General features: G+C 38.3%; 1 protein-coding gene across 5 annotated transcripts in view; it reads left to right on the top strand.

Moving 5' to 3' along the window:
* The window catches only part of PHEX (phosphate regulating endopeptidase X-linked), a 291,954-nt gene that overhangs the window by 217,763 nt on the left and 58,225 nt on the right, over nucleotides 1-15,966 (top strand). For all 5 annotated transcript variants that reach the window (XM_077146746.1, XM_077146741.1, XM_077146742.1 and 2 more), the window contains one exon: nucleotides 10,963-11,017. In XM_077146746.1, coding sequence (XP_077002861.1) covers nucleotides 10,963-11,017 — 55 coding nt within the window. The remainder of the gene's footprint in view (nucleotides 1-10,962; nucleotides 11,018-15,966) is intronic.

Below are 15,966 nucleotides of genomic sequence, written 5' to 3'. Positions count from 1 at the left end.
ATTTGTATCAAATTGGTGAGAGCTTCCCATCTTGTTAATATCTGCATTTTGGTTGAAAGTTTACTGTGAAAAAAATCTGCCAAATTCAAAACTGTGCTAGTTTTGCATGATATCAAGAAAACGGAACAAAGGTCCCTATTCTAGAAGGAAAACAAAAACCAGAACCCGAAGAATGGAAGATAGTCCAGATTTGGTATTGAATATGGAAACTTTAGGAAGTAGTATACTGTACTTTGTAATACTGATTTGTATTAGTATAACTAATAGTATCATGTAATGTGTTATACTTTGGCTAACAAGATTTAATGATAATCATAGGTAACATTTCAATTCCTATCACCCTCTTTGAGTTTCACAAGATATAGCACCCGTTCACTCAAAAAATATTTATTCAGGGCCTACCATGTGCCAGGTATTGTTCTACCTCTGAGGATATAGCAGTGAAAGAATAGTAAAAATGAATACAATAAAAATCTCTATTGTGACGGAGTTGCATTCTAGTTGGGGCAAGATAGACAATAATTTGTATAAAATAAGTAAAGTAGAGTGTCATAGATGGTGGTGTTATGGTGAGCTATAAACCAAGAGAGGAGCTAGGAAAACACCCCCCCCTTTAAAAAGCACCAGGAAAGGACTTAATGACAAGGTCCATTTGAGTAATTACCTGAAGCAAGCCATGCAGATATTGGTGGAAAGAAAGTTCCAGGTAGTGGAATATTAAGTGCAGGAATTCTGAGGCAGGAGCATGCATGGTATATTTGAGAAACAGCAGGAAGTTTGGTGTGGCTGGACCCAGAGATGGTGGGAGGTGTTATGAGGTCAAGGCAGAAAGTTACGGGAAGGAGAAGGGGTGGCTCATGAGGAATGTGTGGATCATTGCGTGGACCTTGGTTTCTGGTCTGGGTGTGATGGGCACCACTGAAAATTTTTGAGAGGAAGGGTGACCTAATCTGCCTTATGATTTAATAGGATCTTTCTTTGAGTGCTGGGTTGAAGAGAGACTAAATCAATACAACTTTTTCACTCCCACCCCCTCTCTCCCAACTCTCAGGAAGAGGATGTTTACAGTAATTCTGCCACTGCTCCTTATAGATGGATGGTGGCCACAAAAGTCCCTCCGCACCTTAACCCTTAGGGGGTTTTCTTGAGAAGTTTATGAATTAGGGATTGGAGGTTCTGCTTCCACATTCCTTACCCAGAAGCATGAACATTAGACTTTAAAAGAACAGCTCATCAAATGGTCAAGATGTCTTCTCATGGAAGCCCTTTGATGTGCAAAACTCAGCACATATTATCCTTAGTGCCAGAGCTAAAATTTAAATTGGAATTCCTGCTTTTCAGGAACCCAAATTCATAGCCTCTAGGATTTGAAGGGACTCTAGAATTTATCCAGTCCACCATCCACCCAGTACAGGAATAACTTTTGCAACATGTCTGCCAAATGGGTCCATCTGGTCAAGTGGTTCCTCAGGTTCCACGGGTATTAATTTGCTTCCAGGTATGAAATTATTTTACTTAGGATTTGTAATTGGTATTAAATACAAAAAAGCCAATGAAGTTTGGCAGAGAGAGAGAATTAAGCTTAGATCTAAAATGTAATTAACATCATTCAGTGCCACAGATAATCCATGTTTAGCTAAAACTACTAGCCATAAGTTGCCCATGGTAATTGAGGTGCTTAGCCTCCGCCTGACAAGGCAAGGAGAGGAAGACAGCTGGAGGGAAACTAAAATTAGAAAATACACCTGGGAAAACTAATAGGGCCTGCTTTAGTTTTTCTAATAGGTCAATCTTTTGTTTATACTGGAGTTTCTCACTTTATCTCTCTCGTATTGAATATTACTAATCTACTTGGCTTCTTAGCAAAATGCTGGTCATAAAAAACACAGAGCACTTTTGCTTAGGATACAATTGCCAAAGAGCTTATCACATTCAGTGGGTGATTACCCCAGGTTCAGCTATTTGAGTTTTATAGTCATAAAGCCATAATCTTGACAGTAGCTACAGCTTTCCAGGAAAAGTATTAGATGTCTTGAGAGGTCTGGGTTTCAGTGTCCATTTTATTATTGTCAAATCACACTTATTAGGTTTTGTTTTAGTGCAGACCTATAGAGAAGAAAACAAAAATAGCCCATTATTCCACAGCTCAGACCTCAAGAAACAAACAATTATGCTCATGGCTAGCAAGTTCACACTGCATAGGGACATGAAATAAAAAGCAATAATTCCCCCTTCCCTCTCTTCCCACCATTCTCTCCCCAAAGAAAATCACCGTTAACTTTTTTTTGATAATCTTTAGAAGAATTTTCTATAATACATGCACTTACATATTTATTTCAAAAGGAGTTAATTTTAATAACACAAACTGATTACATTTACCTAATCAAAAATTAAAACATCGCATTTATGTCCAAAGCTCATTTGATCACCCACCACCCCAAATTCCACTTTTTTTCTTTTTTGTGAAAAATAACATATATGCAAAACAATAAATTTCAAAGCACAGCACAACAATTAGTTGTAGAACAGATTTCAGAGTTTGGTATGGGTTACAGTTCCACAATTTTAAGTTTTTACTTCTAGCTGCTCTAGGATACTGGAGACTAAAAGACATATCACAGTCATACTCATTTGTTAAACCCTACCTTCTCTGTATAACTCCACCATCACCTTTGATCTTCCTGTCCTACTCTGTAGGGGTATTTGGCTATGTCCATTCTAACTTTTCCATGTTGGAAGGGCCTGTCAATAATATGGGGTAGGGAGATGCAACTATCTGATATTTTGGAGAAACTGGGCCTTCTAGGTTTCAGGACTTATTTGGTCCAGGGACCCATCTGGAGGTTGTAGGTTTCTGGAAAGCTACCCAAGTGCATGGAACTTTTGTAAAATCTTGTATATTGCCCTAGCTGTTCTTTAGGATTGGCTTTGGAGTGGTTTTGGTTGGGGTTTGGCAAGTTATGATAGGTAGCAATGTCTAACTGAAGCTTGTGTAAGAGTGACCTCCAGAATAGCCTCTCGACTCTGAACTCTCCCAGCCAATGATACTTTATTAGTTATACTTCTTCTTCCCCTTTTGGTCAGGATGGAATTGTTGATCCCATGGTGCCAGGGCTGGACTCATCCCTGGGAGTCATCTCCCACACCGCCAGGGAGACTTTCACCCCTGGATGTCATGTCCCACGTAGGAGGGAGGGCAATGATTTCACTTTCAGAGTTGGGCTTAGAGAGACTGAGGCCACATCTGTGCAACAAAAGAGGTCCTCCAGAAGTAACTCTTAGGCATACCTATAGGTAGGCTAAGCTTCTCTACTACCTATATAAACTTCACAGGAGTAAGCCTCAAGATCAAGGGCTTGTCCTATTGATTAGGGTGTCCCTCTTGTTTGACACATTATCAGGAGTTTCCTAGTGGTAAAGTTTAATAGTTTCATATTTTTTCTCCCATCCCTCAAGAGACTTTGCCAATTGTTCTAGTTTGCTAGCTGCCAGAATGCAACACACCAGAGATGGATTGGCTTCTAATAAAAGGGGATTTATTTTGTTAGTTCTTCAGAGGAAAAGCAGCTAACTTTCATCTGAGGTTCTTTTTTTATGTGGGAAGGCTCAGGGTAATCTCTGCTGGCCTTCTCTCCAGGCCTCTGGGTTCCAACAACTTTCCCCAGGGTGATTCCTTTCTGCATCTCTAAAGGCCTGGGCTGAGCTGCGAGTGCTGAGATGAGGTACGCCAAACTGCTTAGGCTGTGCTACGTTGCGCTCTCTTATTTAAGCACCAGCCAATTAAGTCAAATGTCCTTCATTATAGCAGGCACGCCTCCTAGCCAACTGCAGATATAATCAGCAACAGATGAGGTTCACATACCATTGGCTCATGTCTGCAGCAACAGAACTAGGTGCCTTCACCTGGCCAAGTTGACAACTGAATCTACCTACCACAGTTTGGTTATCTGCTTAATATATTCTAGGATGTATCCAGGCATTACATTACGCTATACAGGATTAAAGACCCTCAGTCTTATTCTGGGCTCCCTGTGTTCCTATTGCTCAAATGAGCTATCCAGACAGGTTAAGTTAGATTATGTGCTACAGAAAATTTAGGTTCTGGACAAAATAAAGCTTTCTTTCCTTTGGTCTCAAAGAGTATGTGTGGTTCTAAAATATAGACAATGTCTTCCTTACCCCTATGTTCTGGATTACCTTAATCCCGACCTGATTGTCTCCAAATACCAGGTTATAGATACATAAAACAGCCTCTCAAAATGCAGAAGTGGTTATTACCACGCAGTCTAAATGTGTCTACTATAAGAGCTTACAATCTAGGTCCCTGTTTCCTTATAAGTATTTTCTAAAGGAGACCATACAATAATTGTTCTTTTGTTTCTGGCTTATTTTGCGTCACCAAATGTCCCACAGGTTCATTCGCATCGTTGCATGCCTCACGACTTCGTTCCTTTTGGTGGCAGCACAATATTTGATCATATGTATACACCATCGTCTGCCAATCTACTTCTGAGTCAGTGCATCCTTCAACCAGCTGCATTCATCAGGCATCATGTAGAGGGCCCAAAGTCCACAGTCCATCAACACTCTCAATTTTAGATGATTTCATTGTTCCCAAGAGAAAGAAAACCAATAAACACACCCTTGCCAAATAGAAAATCTAAACCTCCTCTTTACTCTTGTCCCTCCCTCCATTATTTACCTCTGCTGTTGCTGTAGTAGTGCTGATGCTTTCCGTTTGAACATAGCTCATAGCATGCAATAGCAGTTTTCCCCCGGTGCCCTGGAATTTAAACACTCTTTATACCAGAATCATATCTTTGAAGTAATTCTTGCAAAAATGAATTCATATTTCTAGTGTTAATCAGTGGGACATGTCGGTCTACACAATCCCTTTCAATCTTTTTCATCTTCCATATGGTAATATTACTTACGGACTGTTCTAGTTTGCTAGCTGCCAGAATGCAGTATACCAGAAACAGAATGGCTTTTAAAAAGGGGAATTTAATAAGTTGCTAGTTTATAGTTCTAAGGCCAAGAAAATGTCCCAATTAAAACAAGTCTATAGAAATGTCCAATTAAAGGCATCCAGGGAAAGATACCTTGGTTCAAGAAGGCCAATGAAGTTCAGAGTTTCTCTCTCATCTGGAAAGGTACATAGCGAACATAGTCAGGGTTTCTCTCTCATCTGGAAGGGCACATGGTGAACACAGCATCATCTGCTAGCTTTCTCTCCTGGCTTTCTGTTTCATAAAGCTCCCCAGGAGGCATTTTCCTTCTTCATCTCCAAAGGTCGTTGGCTAGTGGGCTCTCTGCTTCTCGTGGCTATGTTGTTCTTCTCTGGCTCTCTCTGAATCTCCTATTCTCCAAAATGTTTCCTCTTTTATAGGACTTCAGAAACTAATCAAGACCCACCCAAATGGGTGGAGACATATTGTCACCTAATCCAGTTTAATAACCACTCTTGATCACATCACATCTCCAGGGAGATGATCTAATTACAGTTTCAAACATACAGTACTGAACAGGGATTAGAAGAAACAGCTGCCTTTATGAAATGGGATTAAGATTAAAACATGGCTTTTCTACAGAACATACATCCTTTCAAACCAGCACACAGACCTACTAGAGAACCACCTTCACTCCTATCTATTCCCTTACATTGGAGTTCAACCTCAGTAGCTAACGGTTCACCAATCTCTAGCTTCTATGTATTTCTAAGTCCCCTGGTTATACCTTTATGCTAGTCATAAAAGGGGAATCATGCAGTATCCTTTTGTGTCTGGCTAAAATCACTCAGCACTATATCTTCAAGGCTCATCCATCTTGTCATGTGCTTCAGGACGATATTTTGTCTTACTGCCACATAATATTCCATCAGATGTGTATACCACATTTTGTTGATCCACTTGCCTGCTGATGGGTATTTGGTTTGTTTACATCTTCTGGCAATTGTGAATAATGCTATGACCATCTGCGTGCAAATGTCTATTTGTGTCACTGCTTTCAGCTCTTCTGGGTGTATACTAAGTAGTGCTATTGCTGGGTCATAGGGCAACTCTATAGTTTCGTAAGGAACTGCCAGACTATCTTCCATAGTGGCTGTACCATTATACATTCCTACCAGCAGTATATAAGTGTCCCAATTTCTCCACATCCTCTCCAACATTTATAGTTTCCTGTTTGTTTGATAGTAGTTATTCTTATAGGTATGAGGTGGTATCTCATTGTAGTCTTGATATGCATTTCCCTTATAGCTAATGAAAATGAGCATCTCTTTATGTGCTTTTGAGCTGTCTGTATTTGCTCTTCAGAAAAATGCCTGTTCATATCTTTAGCCCATTTTATAATTGGATTGTTTATTCTTTGTTGTTGAGTTGTATGATTTCTTTGTGTATACAGGATATCAAACTACTATCCAATGTGTGATTTCCAAATATTTTCTCCCATTGAGTTAGCTGCCTCTTCACCTTTTTGACAAAGTCTTTTGAGGTGCAGAAGCATTTGATTTTGAGCAGTTCTCATTTGTCTACTTTTTCTTTTGTTGCTTGTGCTTTGGGTACAAAGTTTAGGAAGCTACCTCCTATTACTAGGTCTTGAAGATGTTTGTCTACATTTTCTTCTGGAGGCTTTATAGTTCTATATTTAGGTGTTTGATCTGCTTTGAGTTAATTTTTGTATGGGGTGTAAGGTAAGGGTCCTCTTTTATTCTTTTAGCCATTGATATCCAGTTCTCCTATGCCCATTTATTGAAAAGACTATTTTGTCCCAGTTAGTGGATTTGGTGGCCTTGTCAAAAATCAGTTGACTGTAGATTTGGTGGTCTATTTCTGCACTCTTGACTCAACTCCATTAGTCAATACTTCTGTCTCTGTACCAGTACCATGGTGTTTTGACCATAGTGGCTTTATAGTAAGTTTTAAAGTTAGGAAGTGTTAATCTTCCCACTTCCTTCTTTTTATTAGGATGCTTTTAGCTATTTGAGGTCTCTTTCCCTTCCAGATGAATTTGGTAACCAGCTTTTCGAAGTCTTCAGAGTAGGTGGTTGTAATTTTGATTGGTACTGCATTGAATCTGTAGATCCCCAATTTCTACTTTTATCTAAGTGGTAACTTCTGTGATGGCTTTGATATGTATTTTTACAGGCCATTCCTGTGCATTTACATATACACTATACACTCACAACCATTTAAAAATTATAAATGATATTCTATATACATATTTATCTGCACCTTGCTTTATTCTATCATATGCCTTGAAAAATTTTCTGTTAGAATATTTAGACTTACCTCTTTCTTTTCATTCATTGCAATAATAGTCCATGATACAATTATAACATAAAAGTCGTTCTCCTCCTACTGGACAATTAGTTTGCATCACATTTTTCTCAGTTACAAGCAGTGCAGCAGTGTACATATATAGACATGACTCCATAATGCACGGGAGCCAGTGATTGGGCTGTGGTTCTCACACTGTAGTTGCAGGACCAATAGCATCAGTGTCACCTAGGAGCTTCTTCGAAATGCAAATTTTGGGCCTCACCCCAGCCCTGATTCAAACTGACAGTGGGGCCCAGCAGTCTATGGCTTAACATGCCCTCTAGGTGATTCTGATGCATGATAGTGTTTGAGACTATTGACAGGAATATTTTGGGGTATATACACATACCTATATACATATACAATCAGTATATATATATATATATACATATACGTACGCAATCAGCTCTATGATAACATGATCTATGTGTTTCAAAAATCATTGAGCTATGCAGTAAAAGCCACAGAACTTAAGGGAAAAATGGGGTTTGGGAACAACAGTCTAAAACTTTATCAATGGCACATAAAAAGCAAAACAAATGCTAGGAGCCTAACACAAAGAAAAGCACAATTTTACACATGTTAAATGGATAAGAAGTCCATAAATATTACAATAAATATGGCACTTTCCCTTGAAAAAGACTTGAAGTTTGCTTGTGGAAATGGCATTGGATGGCCTCCAGCTTGTGCATTGCTGTGAAGTGGTGGAAGGAGGGTTGTCTGAAATTGGAAGGAAAGTTCCCAGACGCTGATGGGGGTGACTTCTCTCACATCCGGTAAACTGAAATAGCTGGTTGATTCTGAGGGGTGTGTGCATGTGCATTTTGTATATTCCTATGTGGCTCAGTTCAGCTGGATGCAATTGTCTGCTTTTCCCTAGCAATTCATGGATGAAATTGTGCATAAGCAAATGCAAAATTGGAGTGATGCCCAGTTTTTTCCCAAATATATCAATCATGTTGGAACCACTTTGTCTTTTCAATTTGTGTAATAGCACTGACTGTATATACCTACGCATACATACATTCACATGTATGTACATACATATTCACATATATAACACAAAAAGAGACTCCATACACTGAACCAAATGCTGTTTTTGCGCTTAATATTTTTCATTTAATAATTTCTCTTAGAGCTTTTTCCATATCAGCACACAGTTACTCATTTTTAGAAAAATTGCATTTAAAGCATTACAAGATGACTAAATCACTCTTCAAAATGTTGGCCTCAATTTACACTCTCACCAACATGCTTCCTACACCCTGGCCAATATTACCTATTATCAGATGTATTAAATCTTACCAATCCATTAGTTAAAAAAACTATCTCTTCCCTCTCCCTCCCCCACTCTCTCTCGCTCTCTCTCTCCACACAGACACACTCTTATACTGTGGGAATGCCTTCCATAAATACACTGATAGAAAAGGAGTTTTAAATGTGTGAAACAGGTGGTAAGACCCAAAGTGAAAAAAAAGAAAAAGGAATAAAATGAAAATGTGAGAAAACATAAGAAAATCCTATTAAAAAGGGAAAGGAAAAAAACCTCCCATTTATTTAAGTATTTTTTTTTTCTTTTACTTCTAACTTGGCTGAATACAGTTTATCTACTTTATGAGATAAAATACTGAGTTGACCCTGTTGGGATTCAATCTATCACTCTAGCTAGTTGACATCTCCAAAAATGCAGCTTAAACTGCTAATCCATTCTCTTCAGCCCAACATGCCTAAGGGCATCGGATTATTCTGTTTATCAGCATTAGGTTCTATGGCCCTGACAAGCTGAGCAGATACAACTGATCAGGCTGCTGTGATGGTTTAGGCATGTGAATTTGGGGCCTCTAACAGTATAAGCGGCAGACATAGAGCTGCGTGCAGGTGTCAGATGTTTTCCTGTAGAAGTTGGCTGTGGACCTAAATGCTTCCAGCTGGGCACATTACCAGGCAGGGAAGCCATAATGATTTAATAATTAAATCTCATTGGTTTATGATCATTGTTCTTATTAGGAAATAGCATTGCTTTTTGATGAGATATTGTGTGAAACTGAATTTTCATATAAACACTGTCGTTTTCACATATATGTAATATATGTTTACATATATATCAATCCAGATTAATTTACTAAAAGTAATAACCAAAAAAAGAAGATAGACTATTGATGTAAAGATGTGAAAGATATTTAAGGAAGTGTAGGAATTATGAAGATTAATATAATGTTGCCCCTTCTAGGTTGTATTAGATGCATTTTACTTTATTCGAAAGCAGCAGCAGGAGAGAGCAGATCCACCTCTCTCTTACAATTAAGATTTTGCACTTTGAAATTTCAAACTATGATGTAATTATTGATTAAAAAAAGTACGTTATGTGTATAGAGAGAATGGGTGGATATTCACTTCTAAATTAAAGACTTGCTTCCCTGTCCTCATTTATTCCTCATAGTGTCTTGTCTTGGAAGAGAGGTAGAATGAAAGTATGGAGAGGGAGGAGAAAACATTTTAACTCGTAGAAGAGCTTTCATTCTTATGGGGCCTAGAGCACTTGCTGTGGAGGAGGCAAAAACATTACAGAATACTATTTATTTGTTTGTTTATTTATTTTTACTGTCTTTTGCATTCCCAGCTGTGAAGGTTTGTGCCTCACCAAAATTACATAATTTGTTATTCATAACTTATACATGCATATCTATTTTATTCTTGCCAGAACAGTGGAAATGGTGCATAAAAACTAACTCAGCCTTTTTATTTTCACTTCTTAATACATGTACATTTTACCAGTACTCTCTATCTTTGCCTTACTGATGAGTCAGGAAGGCCTGAAAGGAAAATAAACTACAGGTTTCCCTGTCTTTCCCTTCTGCCTATGTCATCATTTTCAGTATCAGTGGTTGGCTAATACAGGGAAGTTAACACAAGTAAGAAAGAACAGGATAGGGTTCCTTGGTCATTCGTATTTCTTAGAACACCATGGCTTTCTTTTGGTGATCAAAGCAAATTCTGGTTCAGATGGAAAGCATGGCCTCTTGGGGTTGTCAGAGCCCCCTGCCCCCCACCTTAATCAGAAAAGTAACTCATTTTGTGCTTTGCTGAACTCCCACACGTGGTGGGTCCACTGGTGTTCTGTGCTCAGGGGGCATCACTATAGTGTGTGAATGGGGCATCTAAGATAGGGCATACAGATATATATAGTATGTGCATCTCCTTTGCTCTCATGCATGCTCTATTGTCCCCTTGGACCTCACTTACAAAACAGAGGTTCAAAGATAAAATTACTAAGAATTTCAAGGCAACGACGGCAGTACATTAAGCCAAATGTGGGGCCCTTCTGCACACAAAACCCTTTCTGTCTCAGGAGAAGCTGCTGGACAGCCTGAAACCTCATGCACATGCTGTGTATGGAAGAACCCAGTTCACAGCAGGCTGGACACTGCCAATGGTGTATCCATGCAAAATGGTTTCCTTGAAACTAGTTTAATGTGCTTATTTCAACTTCATTTGAATTCATTTCCTCACAGAGGCAGCTGGATCTTGTAGAGGGCTCCCAGCTCCAGATGAGCCTTGAAACTTCAAGGTTATTAGCTGGAACCACATACTCATTGTTGAATCATTCTCCATATAGAATTTTTTTTTTTTGTCTTTCTCTCAGGATTTCCAGCAGGAGAGCTCCAGAAGCCTTTCTTTTGGGGAACAGAATATCCTCGGTAAGTAAATTAGTGAAGAAACCAGTTATTGACAGGTAAGGATAGAGGGACATGCTGCTTGGCAGAGGACAGAATGTAACATTAAAAAAAAAAAAAAAACCAATGTTTGTTCAGTAGAAAGAGACTTTGACCCCTGGCATGGATTGACTCCACTCTCACCATTTTAGGTGTTTTTTTTCTGATCCTTGTTACCAGGGTATATGACTAGACAGAGAACTCGAATTATACACAAGCAGTTTTCATTTTTATACATTTATTCACTCACCCATTGACTCACTACAAAATTTGATCTTGAAGGATTTGAAGGATTTGAGTTGATGGTGATAGGGCTAAAACCATTTCAGATGAAAGAAACCATATGATAAAAGGAAGCAAAAGTGCTCATATATCACTTTGGCTGGGCCAAGTGATATTTGAAAGGAACTAGTGGAAAAGAAGGTTGAGGTTTGATATTGGAAGACTCTGAATCCCAGGTAAGGAAGGAACTTGGATATTAACAGACAACAGAAAATATTGAAGCTTTTGAGCAAGTAAGTAGGATAATCAAATGTCTTCAGAAATATAACTTCGGTAGCTAAAGAATAGGTAAAAGCGAGCAGTGTCTAGAGTTAAGGATACCAGTTTAAAAGACATTAATCCTAACAAATCAGAAATTTGTGTAATTCAGGATTTCCATATACAGTGGGGATTCTGGTAGTGTTCACTGTCAATAATATCCCTACTTTCATTATATGCCTTTGCTTGTTCTGGTGTTTTAATATGCTGAAGATTAGTCTTGAGTTTAGATGTTTAGTTTTTTCTCTTTGGTTTGAATGAGTGACAATTTATATATAGTTAGAAAAGATATGGGATCACATATATATATATAAATAAGAGAAATTAAGTGCCAATGTCTTGATTTGGGCCTTGCCAGAAGCAGATCCTGTGACAAGGATTCAAGTGCAGGTAATTGTTTTGGGAGGTTATACCAGGAAACACTAGTAGGAAAGTGGGAAGTGAGATAGGGAGGGATGAAAGCCAATGAAATGCATTGCTATGAGTCTTCTATTGCTGCTGTAACTAATCACCACAAACCTAGAGGCTGGTGGCAGGGCTGTGTACCTTCTGGAGGCTTTAGGGGGAACATTTGTTTCCTTGCCTTTTCTAGTTTCTAGAGGCCAGCCACCTTCCTTGATTCGTGGCCCCCCTCCTTCCTCTGTAAAACCTGCAAAATTTCATTCCTCTGACCATTCTTCTATTATTACATCTCCATCTGACCTTCTGTTCTGCCTCTTTCTTCAACTTTTAGGGACCCTTGTGATTACAGATAATCCACGATACAGATAATCCAGGATAATCTCCCCATTTTTAAAGCCATCTGATTAGCAAACTTAATTCTATCCATAATTTTGATTCCCCTTTGCCGTGAAATTAACATATTCACAGGTTTCAAGGATTACTGGACATGGACCTCTTTGGGAGGTCATTATTCTGCCTACCACATATGTTACAATGCCATTTATCACTGAAGGCACCTGGGATTCAGTCCTGTTGGGGAACTGTAGACTGTCCATCAAAGTGATCCCACCTGGGAGGCAAGGAAGTTGGGGTATTTATCCCCAGCTCACCTTCCATCATTAATTGAGAAACTCCCAGCCTAGGCTAAAAGGGCTTTGGTGGCCAAAGAAACCCCTCTGGCAGCTAGCTTCAGGTGTGGCAATTGGAAGCTGTCAGATTGGTGTGCTCAGAAATGGCGAGTGCTGAGGGGATGTAGGCAGGTTTTAATAAAACCTACTGTAGGGAAGCACCACCATTAGAATAATAAAAATTCTAGGTTTGTATTTACCAAATCCATTACTCCCACCCCACACCTCAGCTGCATAATTTTCTTTATTGTTCAGCTGTTTAGAATAAATTTTCCCTAATTTTTATATTGGAAATATACATACATATTTTTTATAAAATTAAAGGTTTAGAATAAAAGATCTCCAAACTCCTTCAGACTCAAAAAGTTCTAGAATTTTTTGATTCTGCTTATCATTAACAATTTAACACAGCTTCCACTATCGTGGTTATGTATTCTAGGTTTGTATTTACCAAATCCATTACTCCCACCCCACACCTCAGCTGCATAATTTTCTTTATTGTTCAGCTGTTTAGAATAAATTTTCCCTAATTTTTATATTGGAAATATACATACATATTTTTTATAAAATTAAAGGTTTAGAATAAAAGATCTCCAAACTCCTTCAGACTCAAAAAGTTCTAGAATTTTTTGATTCTGCTTATCATTAACAATTTAACACAGCTTCCACTATCGTGGTTATGTAGCTGGAACTTGGAAATTCAGTTATCCCTTCCACATTGTGGAAGGTAGCCCCCGCAATCTGAAAAATCTGTGTAAAGTTTTTTTCCCAGGGTTTCAGGAGACTCCCTAGCTGCCTCTTGATTGGCAGATGCTGCCTCTCCTGCTACTTATACATTGCATAGGCTAAGTCTTTTTTTAAAATTTTCAAACCAGCCTTTGCTGGCCTGAAAATCCTTCACCTTCATTTTCCTTTAGGGAATCATATGAGGACTTAGCCTTCTCTTGTATGATGCCAGAGTCTACTAGAATGCCTTTTTAAAAAACAATCTTACATGTTTCTATCCTTTATGAGTCGTCTTTTGGCCTTTGCATGTCATCTGCGGCTTCTGCAAAACTCCCCCAAAATTCCCATTTAGTTTCTTATGCTGACCTGTGATATATCAAAACCATGGTTATGAAAGTCATGACGTGGAAGGGATAACTGTATCCTGGTTAGGCTTTAAAGTTATTTATTTGTTGAATTTATTTATTGGGTCCCATGAGCATGATTTTCTGATAAAAGTCAGAAAAATGGAGTAGGTGTTAAAACTGCCATCTTTCCATTTTATTTTGGGAGGCTAGCTTTTTCTCTGTAGGAAGTCTTCTTGTTTATGGTCTGTAATCACATTTTAAAAGACTATACAAGTTTATTTATTTATTATTATTTTTTTACATGGGCAGGCACTGGGAAACGAACCTGGGTCTCTGGCATGGCAGGCACAAACTCTGCCACTGAACCACCGTGGCCTGCCCAAGTTTATTTTATTGTGACATGCTATTTTAATGATATCCATTGACAAAATGGAGGATGTGAAGCATCATTGTAAAGCTTAGTCATGTAAAATTGCTTTTTTTTTGTCTCTTGTCTAAAGGATTGTCATTATATAACTGAGAATTGAAACTTACGATTCAGTCATTTTCTGAAATCTGTTACTCTCTGCAGATGGACAGCTCGTTGAAGCAGTCCCTCCTCAGAGATTTCTTACAGAGCAGTTTCTGTAAGCTTATGTTGTTCATTCCTTAAATTCAACCAGTCAGCAGCATTGACTGAGGATTGTAGATGACTACAATTCTCAGGGCTGAGACACCAGGAAAAACGAAATGTTAGAGGCTGTACAGCAATGACTGCTGCTGAAAAAATTAGCACTATGTAAAATTACAAGTTTGTTGCACTCTGCTATGATAGCTCTATGATTGAAATGAATAATTTTACTCTTACTCCTTTAATGAAGGTTTGCAATGATGGAAAAACAGTAGGAAACCTTTTTTTTTTTTTAATGCAAATTACCTTGCAGGAAAGAAATAACAAAGGAAAGAATTGCCACCAAGGGGAAAAATTAAATCTTACAGCACTTCCTTGGGTATAGTTGAGACAAACAATTAACATGTTAAGGATCATTATGTCCTGTAATAACATGTTGCTTCAAAAATTTCCATTCCTTCCAGTTATAGGTCCTATCTATTTGCTGGGTGACTTTGATGTTGCATGTCAGGAACCAATTGTGAAATATTTTTAGCTTAAGTACAAATCTCATGAAGAATCCTCATAATAAAGATTTTAAGTGGTTCACTGTAATTTTCATCCACAGTTTAAATGACGAAAATAAGTTACATGTAGATCTGCCACTTGCATGAAATTGTAAAATTAATTAATCGATTAATTAAATCTTTGTCACATTCTTCTGGGGTATTAGGTATGAAGAATTTAGCCATGAACAAGCAGATAATGATTTGGTTTTCATAGAATTAAAGTTGAGAAAGAAAATCACAGACACACATACATATGGAAACCTACTTAATGATCTTCAAATATCATTAATATGATTTTTTTAAGTTATCTATTGTTAGGTATCAAAGCATCCCCCAAACAATCATTTATTGGCTGATGAGTCTGCAATTTGGGCAGGACTGAGCCTACACAGCTGCTCTCTGCTTCATGTGGTGTTGGCCGGTAGCAGCTTGGCTAGGACTGGAGGATCTAAGATGACGTCTCTCACATGTCTGGTGCCTCACATGGGTTAACTTGAATGGTTCAGGCCTTGCTGGACCTTTCTCTCTTCCTTCAAAGTCTCTCAACTTTGGGGATCTCTTGCTCTCTTTGCTTGTACTCTCTGTCTTCAGTTGGGTAATAGAACTTCTTGACATTGTGGCTGACTTCCAAGAGGACGGAAAATGGAACTTACCAGCTTTTTTTAAATATATATTTTTAATGAGAAATCTTCATATGCATACAGTCCATCCATAGTATACAATCAATGGATCATAGTATCATCACATAGTTGTGTATTCACCATGATCATTTTTAGACCATTTGCTTCACTCCAGAAAGAGTAATAACAAGAAAGAAAAAAACTCATACATCCTATACGCTTTACCCCTCCTCTTATTGACCACTAGTATTGTAATCTACCCAATTTTTTTACCCCTTAACACCCCCTATTATTTATTTATTTTTTCCCTTATTTTTTTACTCATCTCTCCATACCTTGGATAAATGGAACAGCCACAAGTTTTTCACGGACACACAGTCACATTGTAAAAACTGTATAGTCATACAATTGTCTTTAAGAATCAAGGCTACTGGAACACACAGTTCAGCAGTTTCAGGTACTTCCCTCTAGCC

Source organism: Tamandua tetradactyla, chromosome X (genome assembly GCF_023851605.1).
Source record: "Tamandua tetradactyla isolate mTamTet1 chromosome X, mTamTet1.pri, whole genome shotgun sequence".
Classification (NCBI taxonomy): Eukaryota; Metazoa; Chordata; class Mammalia; order Pilosa; family Myrmecophagidae; genus Tamandua; species Tamandua tetradactyla.
This window is presented reverse-complemented; position numbering and strand designations above follow the sequence as displayed.